The sequence below is a fragment of the Pagrus pagrus genome (assembly GCF_965226575.1).
Source record: "Pagrus pagrus genome assembly, chromosome: 1".
Classification (NCBI taxonomy): Eukaryota; Metazoa; Chordata; class Actinopteri; order Spariformes; family Sparidae; genus Pagrus; species Pagrus pagrus.
In genome coordinates, this window is record NC_140185.1 from 32,704,377 (window position 1) to 32,727,495 (window position 23,119).

The window sequence follows — 23,119 nt, forward strand, 5'->3', positions numbered from 1 at the left end:
TTTTGAACCCTGAGGTCCAGGCGAGATGAGGAGGCCTCTCTCCGTTTCTCTCACCCTCAGTCATTTCTCTTTTTTCTCCGTCTTTTTTCCCCACTTGTAGTGAGTCAGGCAGTGCAGCGTCATCCAGCCGTGAAGCCATTTGGCAGCGAGGAGGAGGAGTGGGCCAGCTTAAGGTCAGTCTGAGGCACAGACAGATATATACGTACATACAGAGAATCATGCCTCCATTAGCTGGGCCTCTGTTTACCATGGGGGAGACGCCAGGGATTTGGTGGCATATGCTGTAGCCCCTGGCAGCCTCGTGACAGAGCACTTACTGTAGAGACGGCAGGCCAAGGCCTGGTTAGGGGCCACCCAGAGGCTTTGTCCTGAGGCAATGCTACTGGGCCGGGATGGACAGTCGGGATGATTGGTTCTCCTCGACTGTTCTCATACTAACCTAAAAGCATTTTTTTATGCCTGTAGAATGGGCTTCAGACAGCACCAGGGCAAATCTTCGTAAACACCACGAAAGACGTATTTCTTTCTCGCGTCACAGCCCAAAAGTCTGACCTGTTTGTGGTTTCTGTGTGTTGACTTTAGGAAAACTTGGCAGTAGTACAATAACGGTCGGAGAAGGAGACCATTTAACCCATATAACCTGTCATAAACTCAATTTGGTATTAAACGCTTGAAGAACAATAAAGAGGTTTTATTGTTGTTGGCCTGAGTAGTAGGTGATGCAATTTTGTTTTATCAACCTCCAGTTTTCCAATTCCACATTTAGTGGGAAATTTTTTATAAATCTGTTGAAATTCTGTATCCCAATGTGAATATGCATATTTAATGATTCAATTAAGCAATGTCATGGTTGTGTTTTATTAATAAGATTGGGGAAACATTTGCAAACTGCAGTAATTTGTATATTAAATCTCGTCTTATAGCTTGGCAGAACCCACCATACACAACAAAAGCAAAGCGGAAAAAGCCAAACAATAGAATTATTCTACTTATATAAGGGGTGTTGTTTAAAGATAATTCCATCCATGTATTTTTGATGAGACAAGAGCGATCCATGAGTGCTGATGTACAGTAAAACAAGAGTGGTTCATTGTGTATTACAAATTATTGTATGTAGCTGCGCAGCTGTAGTTATCTTCAGCACTTAGCCTGCAGCCTTGTGTGTATAACAGAACTGCAGCTGTACGGTGCAACAGTACTTCCTCTCCCGCTGTTTCTTCGCTATGTTCGTTCCAAAGAGAATGAACAGAGTCTTTTGTCGGTCTAAAAGTTGGATCTTCCTTTGCTCTTGTTAGTGACTTTCAGTGGCCAATATTCCACTGTATGGAAGATGGATAATAAGTGTGTCTGCTTTTTAGCTGGGCAGTTTCAAGACAACTTGGTGTGAAGCTGTCTTCATTAGAACCCCGTTAGACCTTGATTCACCTGACTGACTGACAGACTGGCCGTGATGAGGCTCCATTAGACTGCTGCACAACTCTCTGTGGACTGCCCATTTACCGACGGGCCCTCTCTCTCTCTCTTTCTCTACCTTTCTTTCTGTCTCTCTCTCTCGCTCTCACTTGTTCTGTCTGACCAGGCTAACCCCTGGAGCCCCCTTAACCCACGGTGGTTGAGAGCCCAGTCAATCAGACGCAATGATGTTAAACTCCTCTCCAATGAATACCCTTCACCAGTCATCAGAGAGATTGTCTGTGTCTGGCGGCTGATTAGGAGTTCATTTCAAGTAGGTTCATCTCAATTCACAGTCTTGTCTGAAGGAGGGAGCTTGCTATTCCATAGCATGATTACTTTACCTTTGAGCAGAGACACCTGTTATGAGATAGTAGCATGGCACACCAACTTTTATACTGCCCCTTTACTTGGATTTCTTCAAAGCAATGAAAACCATGTGTACAGATAAAAAACTGATCACATGAATTTCCTAGCAATTTCTTTCTGAATGATCTCAGAAGTGATTGGATTCTTTGGACAACAGTGTTGTCCTATCGTCAGCATTAATGTGAGTGAAAAAGAACATTTGTCAAGTGTATTTCTTTTATTGAAAAACCCTGCTGAAACACTTTAGTCTAAAATGACCCTTTTTTTGGTATAACAACAATGAACAGAACTCTGCTCACAGAGACAAGCCCATAAAGTGAGGTCCTTGTCAAGGTTGTGCCAGGACAGGTAGACAGGATTTGAATTACTGTTTTTGGAAACCCTCTCGTGACACACTTTCAAGGAGAGATGAAAATGGCGTATACGGCATCGATCTTCATAATGCACTTCTCCCTGTTGCCAGAGGGAGGTGGGTGGTGATGGCAGGTTTGAGGTTAATCTCCAGAATATCTCGGTGTAAAGAGGTTAGCGGGCAAAGGATTTGATCATGCTCGGCCATTTGGTTTAGCATTGAAGGATGTTGGTTGCAGCTGTGTCAACCACTGAGTGCCCATCAAGCCCGACAAGTCAATAAGCCCCCATCACCTCTCATTGGTTGCCCAGAGTGATGCGACATTGGAGAGACCCAAACCACGTTCTGTTCCTCCCCCTCCCCCTGTCGTCACCTGTCAAGTGATATATAGGCAGCAGGGAATCAGTATCTCCTTATAGCACTCAACAGTCCAGCCAGCAGCACTCGCATCGACAGCCTTCAAAACTCTTCCACTCTAAAGTGTATTATCACTCAGCCTGATGTGATTGCGGGCCTCTCCTGAGCGGTTTGTTGTGGTGTCTCTGCCAGATTGCTGCTACACCAGGTTCTCCTGTAGTCAGACAGCTGTGATTTGCAGCAGGATGAGGGGAGCTTAAGACAGACAGCAGCTAAAAACATTTCACAGCAAACAAACCACACTTCACTTACCCTTGGATGCAATCTTTTGAATTAACCTAAGGGCGACTGTAGTGCATGGAGAAGGAGGATGTACAGTTTTTGCTCAGAAACAGCTTTATTTGGGTTGTCAGGTGAGAGCATAGAGGGAATGATTTATGAGGAAAAGGTAAACTAAACTACCTTGGTAAAGAGTTGGTGTGTTTTAGGAATATAGTGTGGAATGATATTATTACAAATTTGATTATAAGAAGGCAGTGAACTCCATTTATTTACATAGGCTGTATTGGTGGGTAGCTCAGACAGTTGGAAGTACTTTTGAAGCTTGAGGTCAGCAAAGTCGAATTTGAAAGCTGTATCAATGCTCTCTGTATCTCTCTGGAATGACTTCTTAACATTTCCTTCTCATATCAGAGAACATTAAATATATGCTGAAGAAAAGAAATGTGAACCAACCCTTTCTTCTCCTCAGTTACACCCTTTCTTTCTCTGTATCTCTCCCTCAGCTCTCGTCTCTGATTTTCCCTACCACTTTATTGCTCCTTTCCCCTCCTACACTCCGCTTGCCACATTCTCTATGTGAGATAAAAGGTGAATTCTAGAAAACCCTCCCTCTCCCTCTTGGACTGCTCCCGTCTTTATACTCCTCTTGGTGCTCGGAGTGTGGAAGACGTGGGGAAGACGAGAGATAGAGAGAGAAGAGAAGAACAAACAGCCGGCTGTGATAGTGAAAGCAGACGGTCAGACTCTGGCACCAGTACATTCTTTATGCTTTGTTGTGTAGTTTGGGCGCTTTGGGACCAAGCTTGCAAGATACCGTTGGATACTCTCTTAACAGGCTTATACAGTACAAGACTCTGTTTTATGTGGAAATAAAAGCAGTGACTGTAAAATCCCATTTTAAGACATCACAACATAAAGAGTGAATTATAGGGCCGATGAACGGTCAGACAAACAACTGCTCTCTCGGAATCGCTTTTATTCTCTAGCTCTCTTTTATATCTGCAATATATTATATATACTGTCATTTTACCAGGAATTGATTTTTTCTTCTTTAGCAAACTATAAATAATATGTTACAAGGTAAATAGAGAGGAAAGTGATTATTTGATTCTCTGACAAAACCATAAACCAGTGTCATCATTATTTATTGTAAGAGGCAAAGTCCTTGCGATATGTTACGAGATAGACATCGGAGCTGACAATGTGCCTTTACTCGCACTCTTTATATCACGTACGGATTTGGATCTGTAATCACAAGCATTTGTGTGCTTTCATAGTGTAGGCATATTTATTGGGCATTGACTTTTACTAGACTTACGATTGGTTAGTCTCAGTGTTTGCAATTTTACTTTGTTCACATACTTCTGCGTCAGCTGCTGCACACATGGTTGAGGTTTAGTTGGCGGCACTCCCAAAGGTTCGATCTGGTACGTCTTTCTATGGGGGAATCATGCAGCGGTTAGGGTTTTAAGGCTGTGTGATCAGGTGTGATGTGTTAAGATGTTACAGCTTGGATCTGGTGTGACCTAGGACCATGAAATATGTTTTCTGCTTTGAGCTTTTCATCTCTTTACTATAACAAACAGAGTTTGATGTATATAAAATTTACTGCGGCCTGTGAAACCTCAGTTCATTCGAACAGTCTTTTGTTGGGCAACAGTTTTCCAGATGTTTTCCCATTGAAATTGGCCTTTGTAGTATAGGCAAGATGTGATCACAGTGTCCTTCCTGCTGTGGGGTCAGCATTCAGTACTTTCAAGTTAAAAATATTATCAGTAAGAAATATATTATGTGCATATGGTTTTTGAATTTTGATTTTTTCCCCCTATGACATTAACTTATTTCATAGTCAGCAGGCTTTGTCTTGAAATCCGTCAAATGAAATTTACTGTACTGAATGGGGAAAGTAACAACTACAGCAGTTCCTCACATGCTGAATACACATCCGCTGAATTGGAGAGCAGAATTCAAGAAAACACGTGGACTGATCTATTTTTAACATGTGCAAAGCCTGTAAAGTTGACAACTGCTGTCCCAAAATGTGGTGGATGTGTAACTAGACCAGTTTAGCTCCGTGTATGGGTGAGTTTATTTAAGGAGTATGATGTGAACATCAGAATTGTGTTGCTATGTAATTCTGGTTTGTGACAGTCCCAGGGCACTGTGTCCCAGAGCCACATAAGCATGTGCACAGAGGAATAAGACCTCCTAGACAGACCCCATCTTGTGGTGAAAGACTCAATAACATTTACCTCCACACTCCTGAGCCTCCCATCTCTCACAAATGGTACCCACAGCCTGCATCAGCCTTTGTTTTTTTCCCATTAGATTTGTTCACTGTATTAATAGTGTTTATATGTCACTGTTACCCACACTTTCTTTTGTCCTCCTGCCTGAGACATTTAACTGTACATCAAAAAATGTTTATGAATCTGCAGTTGTTGAGCAATCTGCCTACTTGCAGGATATTGCCACTATTTCACTGATAAAAAAACAATCACTTCAGAAGGGTAAGGATGAATAAATTATGTTTGCTCAGGTAGATGAGTCACAAAGATGTGAGTCCACACTGTCTCACTCTAAATAGTGTTCTGCTGTGCCGACAAATGTATACCTTTCATCACATAAAGATAATCACTGGATTTGCGGCTCATAATTAGACCATGTTGTAGTTTTACTGTGTTTATTATAGTCCTACAGAACAGGGTTGAGCCAATGTTTTCCTTCAAATTTTTATGGTAAGTAGCATTGTGGTTGAGAAGAGGGGCAGTCACTTTGCCCCTCTGGTAGCAGCATAAGGATGGTGGTGTTGATAAGTGGGTGAGTCCATCTCTTCTTTAAAAATACTCCGAGACTGTTTAGATTTCTTACACTTTGGTCCATGACATCAAAAAACTAATGACTGTACTGCCACCATAAGATTTTTGTAGAGAATATATATATATATATATATATATATATATATATATATATATATATATATATCATTATATTCTTCTTCTTCTTCATTATTATTATTATTCAAATATGGCTCGTCTTTAATTGATACTCCAGTACGATGCTACCTTTCACAGTTTCCTAACAATAACATTGCTTCACCAGATCATATGAGGACACAAAGTGTCCACTTAGATGTCAGAGCAGTTATGGTCACAGTATGTGTTGTGATCCGCCATGTCAAAAGGTTAAAAGGCATGATCAGGCATTTGCAGCCGGACATCCAAGCAAGCTTCCTGGCGGCCTTTTAGTACCTGTACCTCCTCTGGGATCTCTTTCCACATCAGTATTCAGGTCCACTACCTCAGCCCCTTCTCATTTCATCCACCCCTGGATTTATTTTCATACTATGGGGGTATGATAGCCACTTAATAATTCATATTTAGAGTGTATACCCATGCACTGAGAAATTCTGATTCATCCTCCTGAGTAGCTGCCCACCCTCTTGCATCATTTAAGCCTCCAAGTTCTAGCTGTGGCTTATTCGCTCAATCTGCGCAATGCTTTTTAGAGTAGAGCTGTCAAAATTCTTAGCGTAAGAGGGAAGTTTGTGTGGGTGGACAGGCTCGTCTGTTTTCTTTTAGTCAGCATGCTTCTTTAAAGAGCAACAAGAGTCAGAGAAAACCCAGTCAACCAGGTCCAGGTCAACTTATAACTTAAGACACAAGCTCTGAACCAGCAGGGTGGCACCTGTGGCACCCCTGAAGTCTGATCGAACCTGCAAATGGTCTCACATTACATTACAGCAGCAATGTAGAGACAATGAAAACAAAGAAATCATATATCCATATTACATCATCGTGATATGAGACTAGACATCATCTTTAATGTTGTATATTGTAATATTATGGTATAGTATTCCATAAGAGTTTTCTGGTATTTTCCTGGTTACAGAACCAATAAATTGATGTAATTTACTGAACTTACCAGACTTTTCTACTTGTTCTCATACATGCCTTTACCCAGTTAGCCATTAAATCCACATTACTGATGATCCCAGAGATAATAACTGTCATTTTACTGGCAAAAGATATGAACAGTAGAAGTATTGTAATAAAACATTCTGCAATTTATGAAAGTTCAGCCGTTTTATTACTGTAATGTAAAATGGCAAGAACTTCAAGACGTGTGATAGCCTTCCTTTCTACTTCTTTAAATGAGTAAACGCTGATCTGAGAAACTGGCACATTACATTCAATATTCAAATGCTGAATTACCAAAGCAACATTTGTCCGTGCCTGAGAAGATCATTTGTATTGTCTAATCCATACATCTCCACGGTGGAGCGGCGTAGACAGACAGGCATGATGGACCGTGAACTACTGTCACGGCTAAATTTGTTGGACAAGGCTACGGGGCAGTGCTGTTTTTAGAGGGAAAACTAAAAGATAATATATGACGTTATAGAACATTTTCACAACAAGTTATCTTTGCCGTCAGTTTCAAAATCCCCTTGCTGGCAGGGCTCTCAGTCGACACTCAACACTCACCGGCTGATCTATTCTTATGAAATTGAGTGAAACAAAATGTGAGAACAAAGTTTAAGTTTGTAGAGGCCGATGTTACCTGTTATGTGTGACCATTAAAGCTTTACGTCATTTATTTAGACAGTTTTGAGAAACATTGTGCTATCTTGTACTTTTTATCATCTTGCATCTTGGTTTCCCAATATGTTTTCTGATGTGTGCATGTGTGCTTTATTACGGTAGACATCGTCTTTTTCAACATGTTGACCAGCAAGCCTTTTTACGAGTTACAATTACATGCCTGTTAAAGCATTGCGTGAATAATCAAAACGTTGGCTTACAGAATGGCGGCACTGTATATACTGTAGACTTACAGTAATTCTTTAGACTCAGTGAAAGAGCCAGAAAGGGAGAGCTGTTTGGGCTTTGCTTTTTACACTATGTTCTTTTTCAAGTCCCACTTGTCAAAGAGAAAAAGATAAATATAGTTTATGACAAACCAAAATAAATGGGTGGGTTCAGAAATGCGCAGAACAACAAGCCGCAGAGGAAGATGTGGCCTAAACAGGCCACATACAAACAGCCTGCCTCTGCCACGGAAATAGATGCTTACATGGGGAAAGAAAATAGTTGTGACACTGTCACAATAATTAGAGCTGGAAATGTTGTTAAGAGTGGTTGAATCCTCTCGTACAAACCTACCTGATAATGAATGCAGTCTTAACTGGGGCTGTGTGTGCAGTTTTGACTGTGGAAAAGTGGAATTTTATTATTTGGCTTCATTGGTTGTTCATAGCTGTGTGTGATCACGAGTTAAATATAGTAAGCAATGAAACACAGTGGTCAAATTTACTGGAAGTGTTTTAGTGCAGTGCTACATAACCTTTACTGCACCTCTTAGACTACGAGTCAAATGTGCCTTAGCTGTTTTTTTTACATCAGATAAAGGAACTTTTTATGTCCATTTATTCACATGGCTACTTCTGGACACTATAAAGATGTGCAGATTAGGGAAAGTTGGTTCATAAATGCATGGTTACTACATGCAATGCAGCAATGGAGTCTACTGTACAGATGCACATATTATGCTCACTGACGGTATCAGGGAGAATAACACTAGCCTGCCACCTAACCCATTATCTTCTTAAGGGATTTCCAAGAAATGACCAGGAAAAAGTGACAGATGGAGTGCTAGATCCCACAAAATTGGTGCCAGGCCCGATGTAGTTTTTTCAGCATCCTGGCATGCCAACACTGGTGGTTACAGAGCTACAATTAGCAACTGCTGTTGATAGCTGCTGCAATTTGTGATACCAAGTGGGGGATGTTTGAGCTCAGAATATAGTCCAGAATATAGTCCACATTTAGTCCTTGTAATTTCCACTAGGAGGTCGACATGAACAGGCCATCTCTATTTAACAGACATAACTTTCAATTATATTTATTATATTTACAGTACTTAAAATATCCTTTTTTTTATGCCATCAATTTATTGGTAAATCACATGTAGGCAGGAAACAGTTTACTTTGCTGACTAATCATGGGTATTTGCTAGCACTTGCTTAGCTGTCAGTAAACACAGCATTTGTCATGATGGCAAAAACTGAAGCGTAAGGCCAACATTGAAAATCCACACATTAAGAGGCGTAGCATGTACATAAACTTGGGAGCAGTAAGATCGGACACATCCACTGTAGAAACAATTCTCTCAATTTTACAAGCTTCCTCCATCCGCAGTTATGGGACTATTCAATGTAACAGTGTCTGCTGAATGAGGGGGAGCAGGAAGAGGAGAGGATGGGAGGTCTCCAAGGAGAGCACTGCCCGGAGGAGGCACGATTAGGAGGTGAAGCAGTCAAACGCTCGCACCAAATGTGCTGGCACGTCATGATAACCCCAGGCTGTTCTAGGGTAAGAGAACTGACAGGCAGACTCTCCTTATGGCTGACTTCAGCTGGATTGTTTATCATCTCCTATATAGCCTGGCTTGTGACGAGCCCTCTACCCTCCTTCTGCTCATTTAGAGCCTGCACACATGGCCAAGCCTGCGCACCGACACACAGCCATGTGGTAAAACTCTCAGTTGTAGCCACTGAAAAACATGCTGCATGTTTGCTGACTGACGTCCCTTGGCTTCATCCCTGATATTAATATGCTCGGAAAGATCTAGTTTTTCACTCTTCAGTAGCTGGAAACTTCTACCCGTGTACTCACAAACGGGTTCATTTTTGTTAATGAATGCAGATCAACATGTTCTTCTTACTAACCGACTACCTGATGAACTGTAGTGATCTATTTGTGCACCTCACCATCAGATGTGTAATCAAGACGGAGCCATCACACATAGCTCATTTGTCTTTGTTTCAGATAAGCCGTGCACACACAAATATATGCATACACAGCCATGCTCGTTGTGTTATGAATAGATGCCTTGGAAATAGAAGAAGCACCTGATTGCCTGCGGTGGTTATCTTCATTTCATTCAGCAGCTTGTGTCAGCTGACAAGATGGCCGTCACTATGAAAACACCTTGGGTGTTACAGCTGCTGAATGGCTCCTTTGTTTTTGCATTCTTCTGTTGTGTGAACACTGTTATGGTTTCCGTGGCTGATAATTACCGAAGCAATGTGGGCTTTTTTCGGAGGCTCACAGAAATGCCTGCCGGGCCTGTAACCTCTGTCTGTGTGTGTGTGTGTGTGTGTGTGTGTGTGTCTGTGTGTATGAGTCCATGTTTGTGTAGACCTTGACTGTAATAGTAGCTGACACCTACTTTAGTACCTTTCAAGCACAAAGAGGCTATAATCTGCTGAAGTTTTTGACTCGGGAGAGGAAGAACAATCGTCTTGGCACAAATGGATCGGAGAAGGGTTTTGTTTTCCCAGAGATAATTTGAAGCAGGTCAGAAATGAGAGCATCATAATATGATTGCCAGGTGAATTGAACGAGGCCCATGGGCCGGGGGCCCTCTTTGTTTTTCCAGCAGCGGTGGCTGGGAGCGTTTGATGGATCCTAATTGAACACATATTTATTGTGCTAGGTTCAGCTGGAGTGTGACGGGTATGATGATGCCTCAATTAGAACCATTAACAGGATGATTATGCTTGCTTTTCTGGAAAGTTTTTTCGTGAATGAGGAGGTTTTTTTTTCCCCTGCCACTGTGATCCTGCTTTCAAAGCCAAGTGCCCAGTGGCCATCTGGGAAAATCACCTCGTGCTTTGACGAAAAGGATGATGGCGGCTTGATTCGTCAGTTGTCGTAGAGTCACAATGCAATAACAATCCTTTTAGCCTATGAAAGAAAAATGCCAGGACGTGTGAAACAGCCAGGAGGGTGAGGAAACTGTGCTTTGAGATGTCTGTCCAAGAGCCAGCGACTGAACACAAAGTTATCTTCACTCCTGTCTTCAGGGCAAAATGTGAGCAGTCACGGGGGGCATGCTAGAGTGTCAGAGCCAGTGGAGAACTTATAGCTTGTTTAAGGCTTAGGAGAGTGTTGTGACCGTAGAGGCCTGTGTAGCAGCTGATAGGTTTGAGTGTGTCTAACCCTGTGATCTGTGTGCTAACATTGGCCTACTGGGGTAAGATCAGTTCCTCAACTCTCTGCCTTTGTCCCCTGTGAAGGGAGGCTTACCCAAGGACCCCCTGTTTACTCTGGCCTGCACAATGGCGAAGTCTAAACTCCCTTTGTAGGGTGGATTTAGGCTAGATTTACTTCAATTTGATCTGGGAGGGCCCCTTTTCATCAGCCTGGAGGTCTAATGCCCTTAACTGGCTTAACCTGGCTCCCCCTGTGAGCCTAGGACCCTCATGCCCACAATCTCTCGCCTCTTTGCCACTCCTACTTATCCCCCGCTCTCCGCCTCGCCCTCAGGTCCCCTGAGAATCCTCAGCATCACTGGGGTTTGACTGTGGCAAAGCATGCTGGGGCACGGTTGGTGACACCTGAAACTCATGTTTAACATGTCATAAGCATGCTAAGAATCAGCATAAAACATACATTGTGTGGACTTCTCCTTTTAGCACTTGCCACAAATGTAGAAATGCCGGACTGCAGCCTCAGCGGATGGATGCTCTTTTCTTCGGTATTCTTGAAACTGTTTAGAGTTTAATATCCACTGTAGTGGCTTTGCTCATGAATAAAGATGAGATGTCGGTATACTCTTTTAACCCGAGAACTCGGAGGTCTCCCAGATAGGAGAGTGCTCTCCCTGCAAGTGGAGGCTACTCTTTCAGAAAACAAGATACAGTCAGAAAGTGATAAAAGTGTGTACTTCAGCATGCCTTTTATCACAGCTGTCAAGCATCATCACGCACTCTGTATGAGGCTAAAGCTCATCTGTTGCATTTGCCCCTCGAGCACTGATATTCTTTTTCCTCGCAACCTGACTAATCTCAGTTCTTAGTAATCCGAATGGACCGTCCTTTTGGAGCATGTAGAATTTCTTGTTGGCTTGAACTGGGCTTCCCGGTTGACAAATCAAATGGCGAACGTGACAAAAAGCACAGCGCCACGATAGAGTGATTTCCGAGATACCCTGCCCGTCTTTAGTCCTCATCTTTTGACACAGCCAGAGGTAGGCTAACCACAAAATGGTCTCCCGTTGTTGCTATGTGCAATTTAAACCCTGCCTCCCAAATTCTGTATTCATGAGACGAAAAAATATTCTTTTCAAAAAGTTGTTTTGAATTGCAAATTTTCCCAAATCAGCACCTCGCAGAACACAGTGGAGGAGAGTAAATGCAGGGACAGTATGGCGCTTATCCCTACCCTTGTAAGCTTCCCCACACTGACACACTGGCTGCCAGACTGTACTCTGACATATGTGCCCAAATTGTCATGGCATAATTATGTAACCTGGACCATCCAGATTATTCAAATGCCGCCTGAAAGTGTCATCTTCAGTGCCGGTGAGGCTGTTGAGACCTGTCACCTACTGAATTTGAAATGGTTAAATTTTGAGGAGGGGTCTCACTCTCTCTCTCTCTCGTTCTCGTTCTACCCGCTCTCGTCTCTCTCTCTCTCTCTCTCTCTCCCCTGTAGCTCGGCCTAATCCAGAGGCAGAGCGTCACTGCAGCATCAGTGTTACCTTTGATGGGCCCGGATTAAAGCAAATCTACATTCCTTTGGTGGATTTCAAACGCTGCCTGAACAATGATGCCAGCCAGAGGCGAGTTAATGAGGCCTGCAGTGGACTGGCAACGAGTGACTTTAAAATCAACCTGATTAGGGGCAGAGATATTATCTGTGCACCTCCCTCCTCCTTTTGCTCCTTCGCTCTCGCTCTGTGTGTCGGCCTCTCCCTCCCATCTCACAACTCCACTTTTTGCCTCTTTTCCTCCTTTCAATATTCCAAGTCTCCTCATTTTCTCTCTCTTTCCCCACTCTTCTCCTCTTTCTGTCCTCTCTTCCTCTCTCCCCTTTACTCCTGCTCCCCAGTGAGTGAGGCCTGACTTAATTAGTGGGCTGGAGTGTGAATGTGCCTTTCACAGGGTGTTAATGAAAAGCTTTGCGCTTTCCCTTTCAGTGTATTAGTGACTGACTGCAACCCCCCCCCACCCCCACACACACACACCCTCTTTGCCTGCCTCCTCTCCTCCTCCTCCTCCTTCTCCTCCCTCCACTTCTCCTCAGCCCTTCTGACCGGAGGGAGGTGTTATTACAGGGGCTGTTGACTCTGCGGCTTTAGGTTTTGGGTCTCTGTTGTACTGAGCTGATAGCTTAATTAAACATGCAAATCGGATCTATCGAACACGTCTTAACAACCATTCTCCGTGTAAGTGTTATGTCGTGTCAGATGGCATTTCTTTGTGTTTGAGCCTTTTTTCTAAAATCTAATTATACAATGCCAGCTCATGTGAACACACTGTTCCACCTCAAGGTGAATTAAATTCAACATATACCTGATTGATTTTGGTGAAACAGTATATGTACAGTGGTGCAGGTCATTGGGGAAATGGCACATCAAAATCTGTATATTGTGGCTGTATATTGTCCTATCTGTATTTAAAGGTAAACATATATTTTCATTTTGAATGGAGGGCCAGACAGAACCATATTTAGACCCTTAGGAAGTGCGGTGCATTTTAAATCACACTGCATGCCACTAACATTTCAAGAAACCAAATTTTGAGAGCCCGCAACCACACAGTGTAACAATAGTAAAATAAGCTAACATATTCATCTGTCACCAGTAGTATTCATGTATAAGCATGCTATGTCAGTGCTACTGTCACCACAAGATTGTGCTATGATGGCTATGCAGGCATGATGAATAGTATTTCACCAGGGTTTAAGCAAACACTCAAGATTGATTGATGCTTTTTGACTACTGATATGGTTGCACTGCAGTAATGACTAATTTGGGCCAACTTGGGCCTCCTCTTGTCTACAACCCCCAGGCAAACCACGGCTCAGTCATAGAGAATATGTAATCTTACATACAATACAGCGGGTAGCTTCACCCATGCAATCTGTTGCTGTCCCGGTGTTTTGTGTTAAACTATGATGTATGAACAGTTGACAGTTGACTTTTAGTTACACTTTGAATGTACTGTAAAAAGTTTTTTTAGGCACTTGTCGGGCTGCACCTTGTACACATTGCATCGCTGTGATATCTAATTAAGGCAGGTCAGTACTGGGTTGGTGATTATGACAAGAAAACAAAGGAAGTTTCATGTAGTAGTCAAGCAAATGTGGAATAAAAGACTTTTATTTATGTGATGGAATAAATTTCAGTCATGTCTTATATGTAAACTCGGTGAAACACGGTGTCTGAATTTGGTTTCTGAAATTCTCCACCTTTTCACCATCTTCTTAAGCTCATATAAAAATGAAATGTATTCCACTGTATGTAAGTAAGTAAGGAGAACAGACACCGTTAATAGGAAAAACAATGAAAACAAAAATCATCTGTGTATGGTGATGATGATGTGTGTTTAGTTACATAATGTATTGATGTATACTTGTATTTTAAATGTAGGTAATGAACATCTTTTTATTTCATTCAGCTACACATACAGTGCAAGCAAACTGATTACAGCTGTGTTCCCTCTCCTTGGGGGTCTCAAACATAATCCAATAGAAATCATAATTCACTCACCTTTATCTACTGCATTATGGGTTGAACTGTCTTAATATGAATATGTATGGAGCTTGTGCTTGATGGTGGCACAATTACAGTAGAGTCTTACATTTAGCCGTCTCTACTGTCATCTGCCAGTCAGTCAATAATATTTGATGAAGCTGTCTCTCCCATAGACCGTCTCATGGCAGCCCCCAGTCAGGGAGCAAGCTAATCCTGTGTTGCAGGGATGTATAATGATATCCCAGGGCGCTATAGGATGTTTCTCTCTGTATGGTGCCAGCTTCCTGGGCCTCTGGCGCTACTCTTTATGGGCTCTGGCCCAGCCCCAGCACCCCAATGCCAGCCACAGCCTTTAGGCGTTGGGCAGGTTTTGTAAGGCCTTGCCTTGTCACTTCCCACCAAGGAAAATACAAAGCAATGACACAAAGAGCAATTTCTTGGCCATTGCTTGTCATCAAGCTAATTGAGAAAGGAGGGTATGTTTGGAGTCTGGGGATGGCAGACAAGCAGAGGGGGGACTTCTTGATTGGCAGTGGCCATGTGGGAGAAACAAGTACTTATGTGTGTGTGTGCGCGCGTGTGTATGTGTTTGTGTGTGTCCATGTCCATGTGTGTATGCGTCTGGGTCTGTGTGCGGGATAATCCTGGAGAATCTCTCTCTTTGAAGGGGAACAGATGTAGATTTACATATGTGGAGGGTCCCCAGCCTGTGATGAGATTAGCTGGTTGGGATCTTTCTTCACAGCAACTGGAAGGTGCATATTTAATAAATGCCTGGAGCTAGGCTGGGGCGTGCGGGGCTCGGCCCTCAGAGAGCCACAGGACAAAGGCAAACGAGGCCCATGGCAGGCTGGTCCATATGGGAACAGGGTTGCTTACAGATTGCACCGGCCTTTCATTGGTTGTGAGACGAGGCTTTAAGGGTTTATATACAGAGAGAGGGGAGCACTTGGCGGGCCACTTATGCATCCTCTCCACAACGAGAGGTAATAAAGGGATTTTGAGCTTGTCGTGGCTCATCTGTGTGCTTGTTTGCTTGCTAGGGTGCTTGTGTGTGTGTGTGTGTGTGTGTGTGTGTGTGTGTATGAAGGAGAGAGAGCTTTGTGTGCGTGAGAAGGTAAATGTATGTGTAGTGTGCGCATGTAAGTCTGTGTGGATTTGTGCATGTCATAATACACCCAATTGTGTGCTTTTAAACATAAGATTGTATAAAGCAGAATAAACTGTTTAATTCAGCAAAAACATACCATGAACAACAAATTTAAGACATCGTAATATCAATCTAAATAACTCAAACCTAACACAAGAGTGGCTATAGAGGATGTGAGACTTGATTTGTACTTGTCTGCTCATATTTCAGGCAATGAAGAATCTCAGTTGTTGGGTTTCTGTTGCACAGTGCATTATCCCTGTCTTGCGTCAGGTAAGGTTGTCAAGTCTTGTTTACAAAAAGAACAAGCAGAACAAGTGTCCCCATATTTCTCCAACTTCCCTCTGGACTGCTACAAGCCATTTGACGAAAAATAGAGCAGCATTCCAGCAAGCCGCAGTAGATGCGTGTAAACCACAACAGACATTAAAGCTCGTGTACATCTGTTACGAATTTCGACCTATTAATGGAGAAGTCGTCATATGCTCATTTCAGTGTAATGTTTTGGAAAGTCACTGTTGTTCAAGAGTTTTCTTACACAGAAACCCAAGTTAATAAGTTTTAATCCTGAAACAAAGTCACAAGTGTAGTACTTTTCTTAACAAGTATCGAGACATCTGTGAAACTTTACTTTGTGTAGCCTCATTGTTATCTTTTCTCTCTTTTCCCCTCATGTTTCTCTATTGATTTTTCTTTCAATGAAAGTATAAAAGAATATAAAACATACCCCAGAAATCCTCAATCTTGTTCTTAGACTATCCCAATGAGCTGTTCCCTATTCAGTGGGGAGGCAGCTCATCTTTTTAAGGGATTGTGGAAGAAAGGAGTTTTGGAGCAGTCTATAATTTCCATCTCTCTTTTCTGTTACTCTCTCTAGGTTTTCCCCTTCCAGTTTGTGGGGGGACTGTGTCCACTCAGTATGGTTTGATCATCTGTGTCTCACAGGGAAAGGGGAAAGTGAGGTAGAGAGAAAGATGAGAGAAGAGAGCGATAGAGAAAGAAGCTGGACTCTCCCTGTGGTACAGTCTTCCCCAGCGCAGACCGGCATAATTCAAAAATGTGTGTGAATACGTAGCGCTTTACCTCTCAAAGGCAGTCACTGAGGGTAAAGTGTAGCACCAGATCTCAGCTCTGAGGTCTCTGGCTTGTTTACCCCACGATCTAGTGTCGAGTGGAGCTGAGAGACACATTTTTCTTTTTCTTTTTTTTGGTCTCTTTCACTTCCACGTTTGGAGATGCATTATAAAGAACAAACAACATGAATACGGGGGGGTTGAGTTGGGCGGAGGTAAATGGAACCATATCACTACAGGGGAGGAGGAGGATGAGAGGCTAATGTGAGGAGAATTCACAATACAGCAAAGCGAGGTTTTGAGAGAATTTGGGGTTAAAGAATTGCAGCGAGAATGAGGAGGAGGGGGATAATGATGGAGGGAATGAAGAGGAAGGAGGAGAGAGACAGATCGAGTGCACGGGACGGCTTGATTGGAAGGGGGTACGGTGGTTGGGTGGGGAGGGGGGGTGGCCTACCCAGCAATCTCAGTGGATGTGGCAGCCCTCTGTGGACCTCCTCACACAGACACCCCAGCTAATGAATCAGACCTGGTTTCTACCAGTCAGAAGAACTCCGTCTCTGTGCTCACCAGAACAAAGCACACCTCCATTAATATTTTAGCGTTCTTTTTATCTCAATGCTAACACCGCTCAACATGATTTTTGTTAGGGAGACCGTGAAAGAGAAATATTGGGAAAGATGGAGAGGGGGAAAGTGAAAGAGAGAGAGAGACAGACAGACAAAAAGACAGTCAGAAAGACCTTGTGTTCTCAGGATTTCAACTTGTCTGGTGTAATAGTCCCATTGGTAGAAGAGTTGCTTTCTCTGTGCCGCCCAGCAGGACATCAAAGAAAATGCCTGATATCCAAACTACTGTACACACAGTAGAAACATTTGGACGAGTCCAACACAGGCAAACCTGTCAGTACAATTGCATTCTAGCCAGATAGAGGACTTGTCTGATACCTTAACTACAATGCTTGTCAGTGCTGATATTTACATGGGTTTTTCATGCAGTATATGGCTCCCACTGTTGAATAAGTCACTCGCAGCACTGTTCATGGCAGAAACTTCAACTGTCTGAAACTTTGCTACAAATGTAGCCCCAGCAAAAGATGGCGTTCTATATTTTGAGGAAGCTGATCTGAGATTTCCCATCACTTACTCTGATCTCTCATCTTACACTTGTCTCCTATCTTTTCCCAGTGTATGCCTAAGAGGGGAGAGCTGATACTACTGGGACACTATCTTTCTCCTGCTTTGTCTTTCTCACTCTTCGCTCTTCACTCTTCCTCCATCTCTTTTCTCGGAGGCACGGGAGAGGATAGCTGCAAGATTCCCATCTGGCCCCTCTTAGATTGTAACCACAGGAACATCTCATAATTTTTTCCTTAATTGAATTATCACACCGCGCTCCTCTGGGATGGCAGTCCGCCCTAATAAAATAGAGCGAGGTAATCCATAAGAAACTATTGGGGAGGGCAGAGGAGACGCTTAGCCATGCCTATTACAGCCACAGACATTTAACACACTTAATCTACTATTAAATGAAATCTATTATTTTTTAACGTATCCCACGAGAACCTTCTACCCGACCCATTTGTAATCACCTCATAGGTAACATTAGCAAAAAAAAGAGGAAAAAAACAAAGAACTAAGTCATTACAATTCAACATGTATTCTACACATTACAGTAATTACTGGGCAACAATGGACCCTGGCTCTCTGAGTTAGCTCGACAGAGAGAGATCCACAAATACAATAGGAAGGCCTTCCTAGACACCCTGTCTCAGACACGTAGATTAATTGCTTCTTTGTACCCAGAAATGGAGGAGCAGCGCCTTTACCTGCATGCTGCTGCCAGGGGCGGTCGGCCCAGGGGATATGTACAGGGAAGGAGGAGGACTGTGGTCGTGTGCAAGGGGGGGGGGGCTACATCAGCCTGTTTTGGGGTGTCGCATAGAGCCTGAGGTGGAATAGGTGGTGGGGTGATAGTGAGGGAGGGGTGAAGGGTGCCGTCAGGAGATCCTGGGGCAAGCGGCCGTGGGCATTCGGCTGTGAAAAGTCATTCAGAGGGAAAACGCCGGGCATCCTTTATTTATTTGTGTCTGAAATATTTATCTGTCACGCGGGCCGTTTTATAATGGGGCTGTCAGTCTCCTCTGCCCACTCAAGGGTGCGGACATGTTGCCCTGAGCACCCGCTGTGGATCTCCCGTGAATAATTGCTGGAATTTCACTTTTGGGAACGTTGCACTCTGACCCTGAAGCTTGTTGTTTTTCTGCATCAAGAGAAAGGTAGAATGTTTTAAAGTATTTACCTTGGCTTGGCTTTTTCATCCATCACGAACACACACACACACACACACACACACACACACACACACACACACACACACACACACACACACACACACTTCCGTATACTCTCCCACACAAACATTCAAGTTGGAAAATAAATAATTCATCCCTTTACTCCAAGATGAAAACCCAATCAAGCTGAAAATCCCTGTCTTGCTGCACCTCTGAGCTGCCAGTGCTGCTGGTTAATGTGATGCTCACTGTTCTAATGCGCCGTTGTGTCGACACTCAAAGCGGCAGCCTCTTCTAAAGGAACGCGCGCTCCCCAACATTAATGGTAATTTTAATCTGGTGTAATCGCCTAAATGAAAGCCTACTTGTGTGTTTCACAGTGAGCTGTAACGTTGAGTGAACGACAGGAGCCGCCATCTTTTCGAATTGTTTCATCACCGTTTTCTCTTCAGGGAGAGTCGTGTGAGTTTGAAACCCTGTCAGGCGGATAAAGAGACTAAGCACACAACAACAATACAAATATGTTTAGTCGAGGGCGGAAGTCGGCTGTGATTAAGGGCGGGTCAGGTGGGAGCCCTGTATGACACAATGCATCTCATCTGTTCACACTGAATGGGTTTGGCTAACGTAGGCTGGCTTTCTCAAGCTTTTTTGCATGTGCACCATACTGGACCATTATTGAATTTACTTCTTGGGACTTATTGTGGCTTGTTCGCAGATAATATTGGATTTTAACACAGGTTCTGTCACAGATGCGTGCGCATTTGCCCTCATGGACATACACGAAGACAATGTATCCAATATGTGCAGGTGTAAACACAGAGGTGCCAACTATCTAAATGCCAACATATGCACACAAAGGTATACTGAAGATGCTTACACACAGGACACGTGCACATGTCTCAGATATAAACACTCACAATTAGGCAAGTGAGCCCAAAACACACGTACACAGACACACATACACATGGACACCAAAATGCAATGCGTGTAGTCTGTGCATGCATAATTAAGGTGTACCTTGTTTGGAGAGAGTGCATGTCGCCTCTCAATGTGCACACCACATCCCCAGAAAGAAGCTTTGAATAATGAAAAGTGTCACCTATGCAAAATGCAGGAGATGAGTATGCCTGCCTGTGAATGTGCTTTGTGCATGTTTTTGTGTGTGCATACTTGTGTATATGTATGCTTGTGTGGTTGTATCCTGCATATCTGAAAATGTGCACACAGGTCTGTGTGTGTGTGTGTGTGTGAGTGTATGTGTGTGTACACATCTATGTGTGCACATACGCAGACAGACAGAGGTGTCTGTAAAGGTGTGTCTGTCTATGATGATGGAGAGGGAGGGCTCTTTGTCATTTAACATAGTGCTACTAGGACACTGAACCATATGTGAGTGCACGGAGCTGACAGCTGAGGCCCAGTCTTCCCTCGTCCACCCTCCCACATCCTAAACCCCAACCCCCCTGGCATCCCTCCTTCTCCCCGCCTATCCTCTCTGACTGACAGCTCTTGTTGTCCTGTGAAGCAGAGGCACAAACACAGACATGGTCCAGGACGTCTGTCGGGAGCCATGTCTTCATCACGGTCTTTGTGCTGATGATGAGCTCTGAACGGGATAGGGTGGAGGGAGCTGACAGCTTTAGCACTCACATGTCCACATCTAATTCAACGCCACTAATACTTAATACTACTGACTTAAATTAGATGTAACTCTTGTTCGTGAATTTTACCATGTCCAGGTGACGCTATTGCCACAGCAGCATATATCTAATTGCAACACAATGAGAAGGATTCAAGATTAATGTCTTATCTGTTGTAAAACTGTATGTAACACTTTAAATTAATTTTATTGTAGAACTAAGAGTAACAATCAACATGTAATGCAGCTCCCGGGTCAATCGATTAAAAAATATTTCACTTTATTTGGAACCGTTGTCATGCTCTTATTTAGCTAATCAGTGTTAAATGTTTTGTAAAACCCAGTCATAGATAGAAAATGCCTGTCAGTGAGCAAAGGCCCATTTGTTTTATGCAAGATGAAACAACTGCATAATTTCTTGTTTACATAAAAAAAAAAGTAAACCAAAATGAGGCCAGCTATATATTCATGATTAATGCCGGTCACTGAGAAGTGCCTCATTAATCCACTTGAAATGTCTCATCCAATGCTGTCGTTATGATTTTTATTAATCATTTAATATCATGGTGTTCAACATCAGTGATGCTCTTGTAATATACTGTACTCTATGTTCTACGCTTGTCTCAATAAATCCAGCTACTTCATTCAATGGTAATTAAGGGCTGAGCATCAACAGCCATGTCTTCTTGTCACTTCTATGTCATCCTCGGTCCCAGTGGTCAGTGGATGAAAAGCCTCACTAGGATTCTTTGATGCTTTAATTGGCCTAAGGCACACCAGAGATTGTGTAGCTGTATGATAAATAAAACGATACATTTATTTGATGGAGGAGCACGTGCCATTGCCAACTATAGGACTGGGCTGACACTCTAGAACAATTTAATTAACGCTGTTATTTCTGTCTTAATAGTGTGATGTTTACTGTCATTATCGGATTGTAAGAAAAAATGTATGGTACAAAAGAAAGTTCCCCTTAAAAAAGAGAGAAAATTGCTATTTTGGATGTAAGATATGGAAAGTCAGTAGGTGAGATAGTCTCCAGGTACAGCATGGCAGTGGGATTCATTGTTACGGATGGAGGAATGACCCCGCGGTGATGGGTTAGCAAGTGTGCTGGAGCAGAAGCAGGACAGGGAATCAGGACAATCAAATGGAGTGGATCTGTACTTTACAGGGACAAAAGCAGCGCAGATAGACTAGAGAATGATAAAGGAAGATAAGGAGATGGATTGTGCCCTTAGTGTTCAGAGGCTGAAGTTGGCCCATGAATTAGTAAAGTGGAAAAGTAGCTAATCGTGTTCAGGAGCCGGTTCCAACATGGGGGTAAGAGAAGTGGTAAGCAGAGAATCGGGTAGTGGCCGAGAAAACTTCACTGGGGTCATACTACCCCATCACAATCTTATATCATTATTATTATAGCACTTCCAAAATGTTAGTTTTTGCTTTTGGGTAGATCGTGTTCTTTCTTTGGATGGCATCAGGAGGGCACAGTTTGTAATAAGAAAGTGGATTAGGGGACTCATAATTTAAGGTTGATTGACTCGAGTTGCAATATTTGAAAGTAAACCAAATTTTTTATATTTAATCTTCACAGTCGTCAAGTAAGAGGTGATTGCTGTCATAATATTCATATTAATGAAACCATATATGGAATTTGCAGAGTCCCAAAAACTATAACGACCAAAGAAAATAACATTGGAATGACATAAACCTGAATTGCTTTGAAAGAAATAATATAATACTGTATATATAAGAGGAAAACAAGGCCATGCAATACCCACAGCTTTGCAACCAGTGATTACACACCTTTTTCAGCAGTAACGTCTTCATTTTTGTCAAATGATTATGAGGTTATGCCAGATAATGTTAGGCTGTACTAGGTAATGAAAGAAACAAATTCCTACAGACCAGCTGAGCAATTTCACCCTGGGGTCTTTTCATCTTTGCGACTGAATTTTGATTTTGCAGAATGGTATGGTGATAACCCACGGCTGTTTACACCTCCCTAATGTGAACAATTTACTCTTGGGTGAGAGGGGGAGCGATGGAGGCGTAGAAAGTGAGGGAGAGAGAAAGAGAGAGAGAGATTCAGGCTTCTCACTGCCCAAAGCGGCTTTTTGATGAAAATGGAGGATAAATGTTTATTTTTCTTTAACTGTGCCACAAGGGAGGGTAATTGTAATTATTCCTAAGAGCAAACAATGAAGTTAAAGCAAGCTAATGATGAAGGGATCTCACTTCCTTGCCATTTAATAATAATTGCGACCTGGGTCATACATGTAGTCTGGAGACTATGCATCAGAAACACTTTAATCATCAACTGCAGTAAATATTGAGGGATTTGTTTAAGAACTAATATATTCCCAAAATAGAAGCGATGAATTTCAGAAACAAATCATTTGCACAATGATGTGTCTACGGTGATGTAGAATAAACCCTATTTCTCAACCTTCCCTGATTTAACTAAGTACAATGCCCCCCCCACAACCACTCACTGACAACAGCTACCTTAAAACCCCACCCCATAGGCATGGACGAGACATAATATCTAATTAAGTTTCAGAGCTGCATTTTCATTTGTTAATCACTTAAGTGCTTCGAG

The 23,119-nt window shown here is 42.8% G+C and overlaps 1 protein-coding gene across 7 annotated transcripts in view; it reads left to right on the forward strand.

Moving 5' to 3' along the window:
* LOC311260473 (uncharacterized protein) overlaps positions 1-23,119 on the forward strand; it is a 125,762-nt gene that overhangs the window by 15,038 nt on the left and 87,605 nt on the right. For 4 of the 7 annotated variants that reach the window (XR_014623019.1, XR_014623021.1, XM_084358308.1 and 1 more), the window contains exon 4: positions 101-173. The exons of 2 other annotated variants lie outside the window; for them this stretch is intronic. Coding sequence is in view for 2 of the 5 variants with exons in the window: in XM_084358308.1 (XP_084214434.1) it covers positions 101-173 (73 nt within the window). In the remaining 3 variants the exon portion in view is untranslated. Of the gene's footprint in view, positions 1-100; positions 174-12,315; positions 12,746-23,119 lie in introns of those variants that run through there. One more of the 7 variants, XR_014623023.1, reaches the window with a different exon arrangement.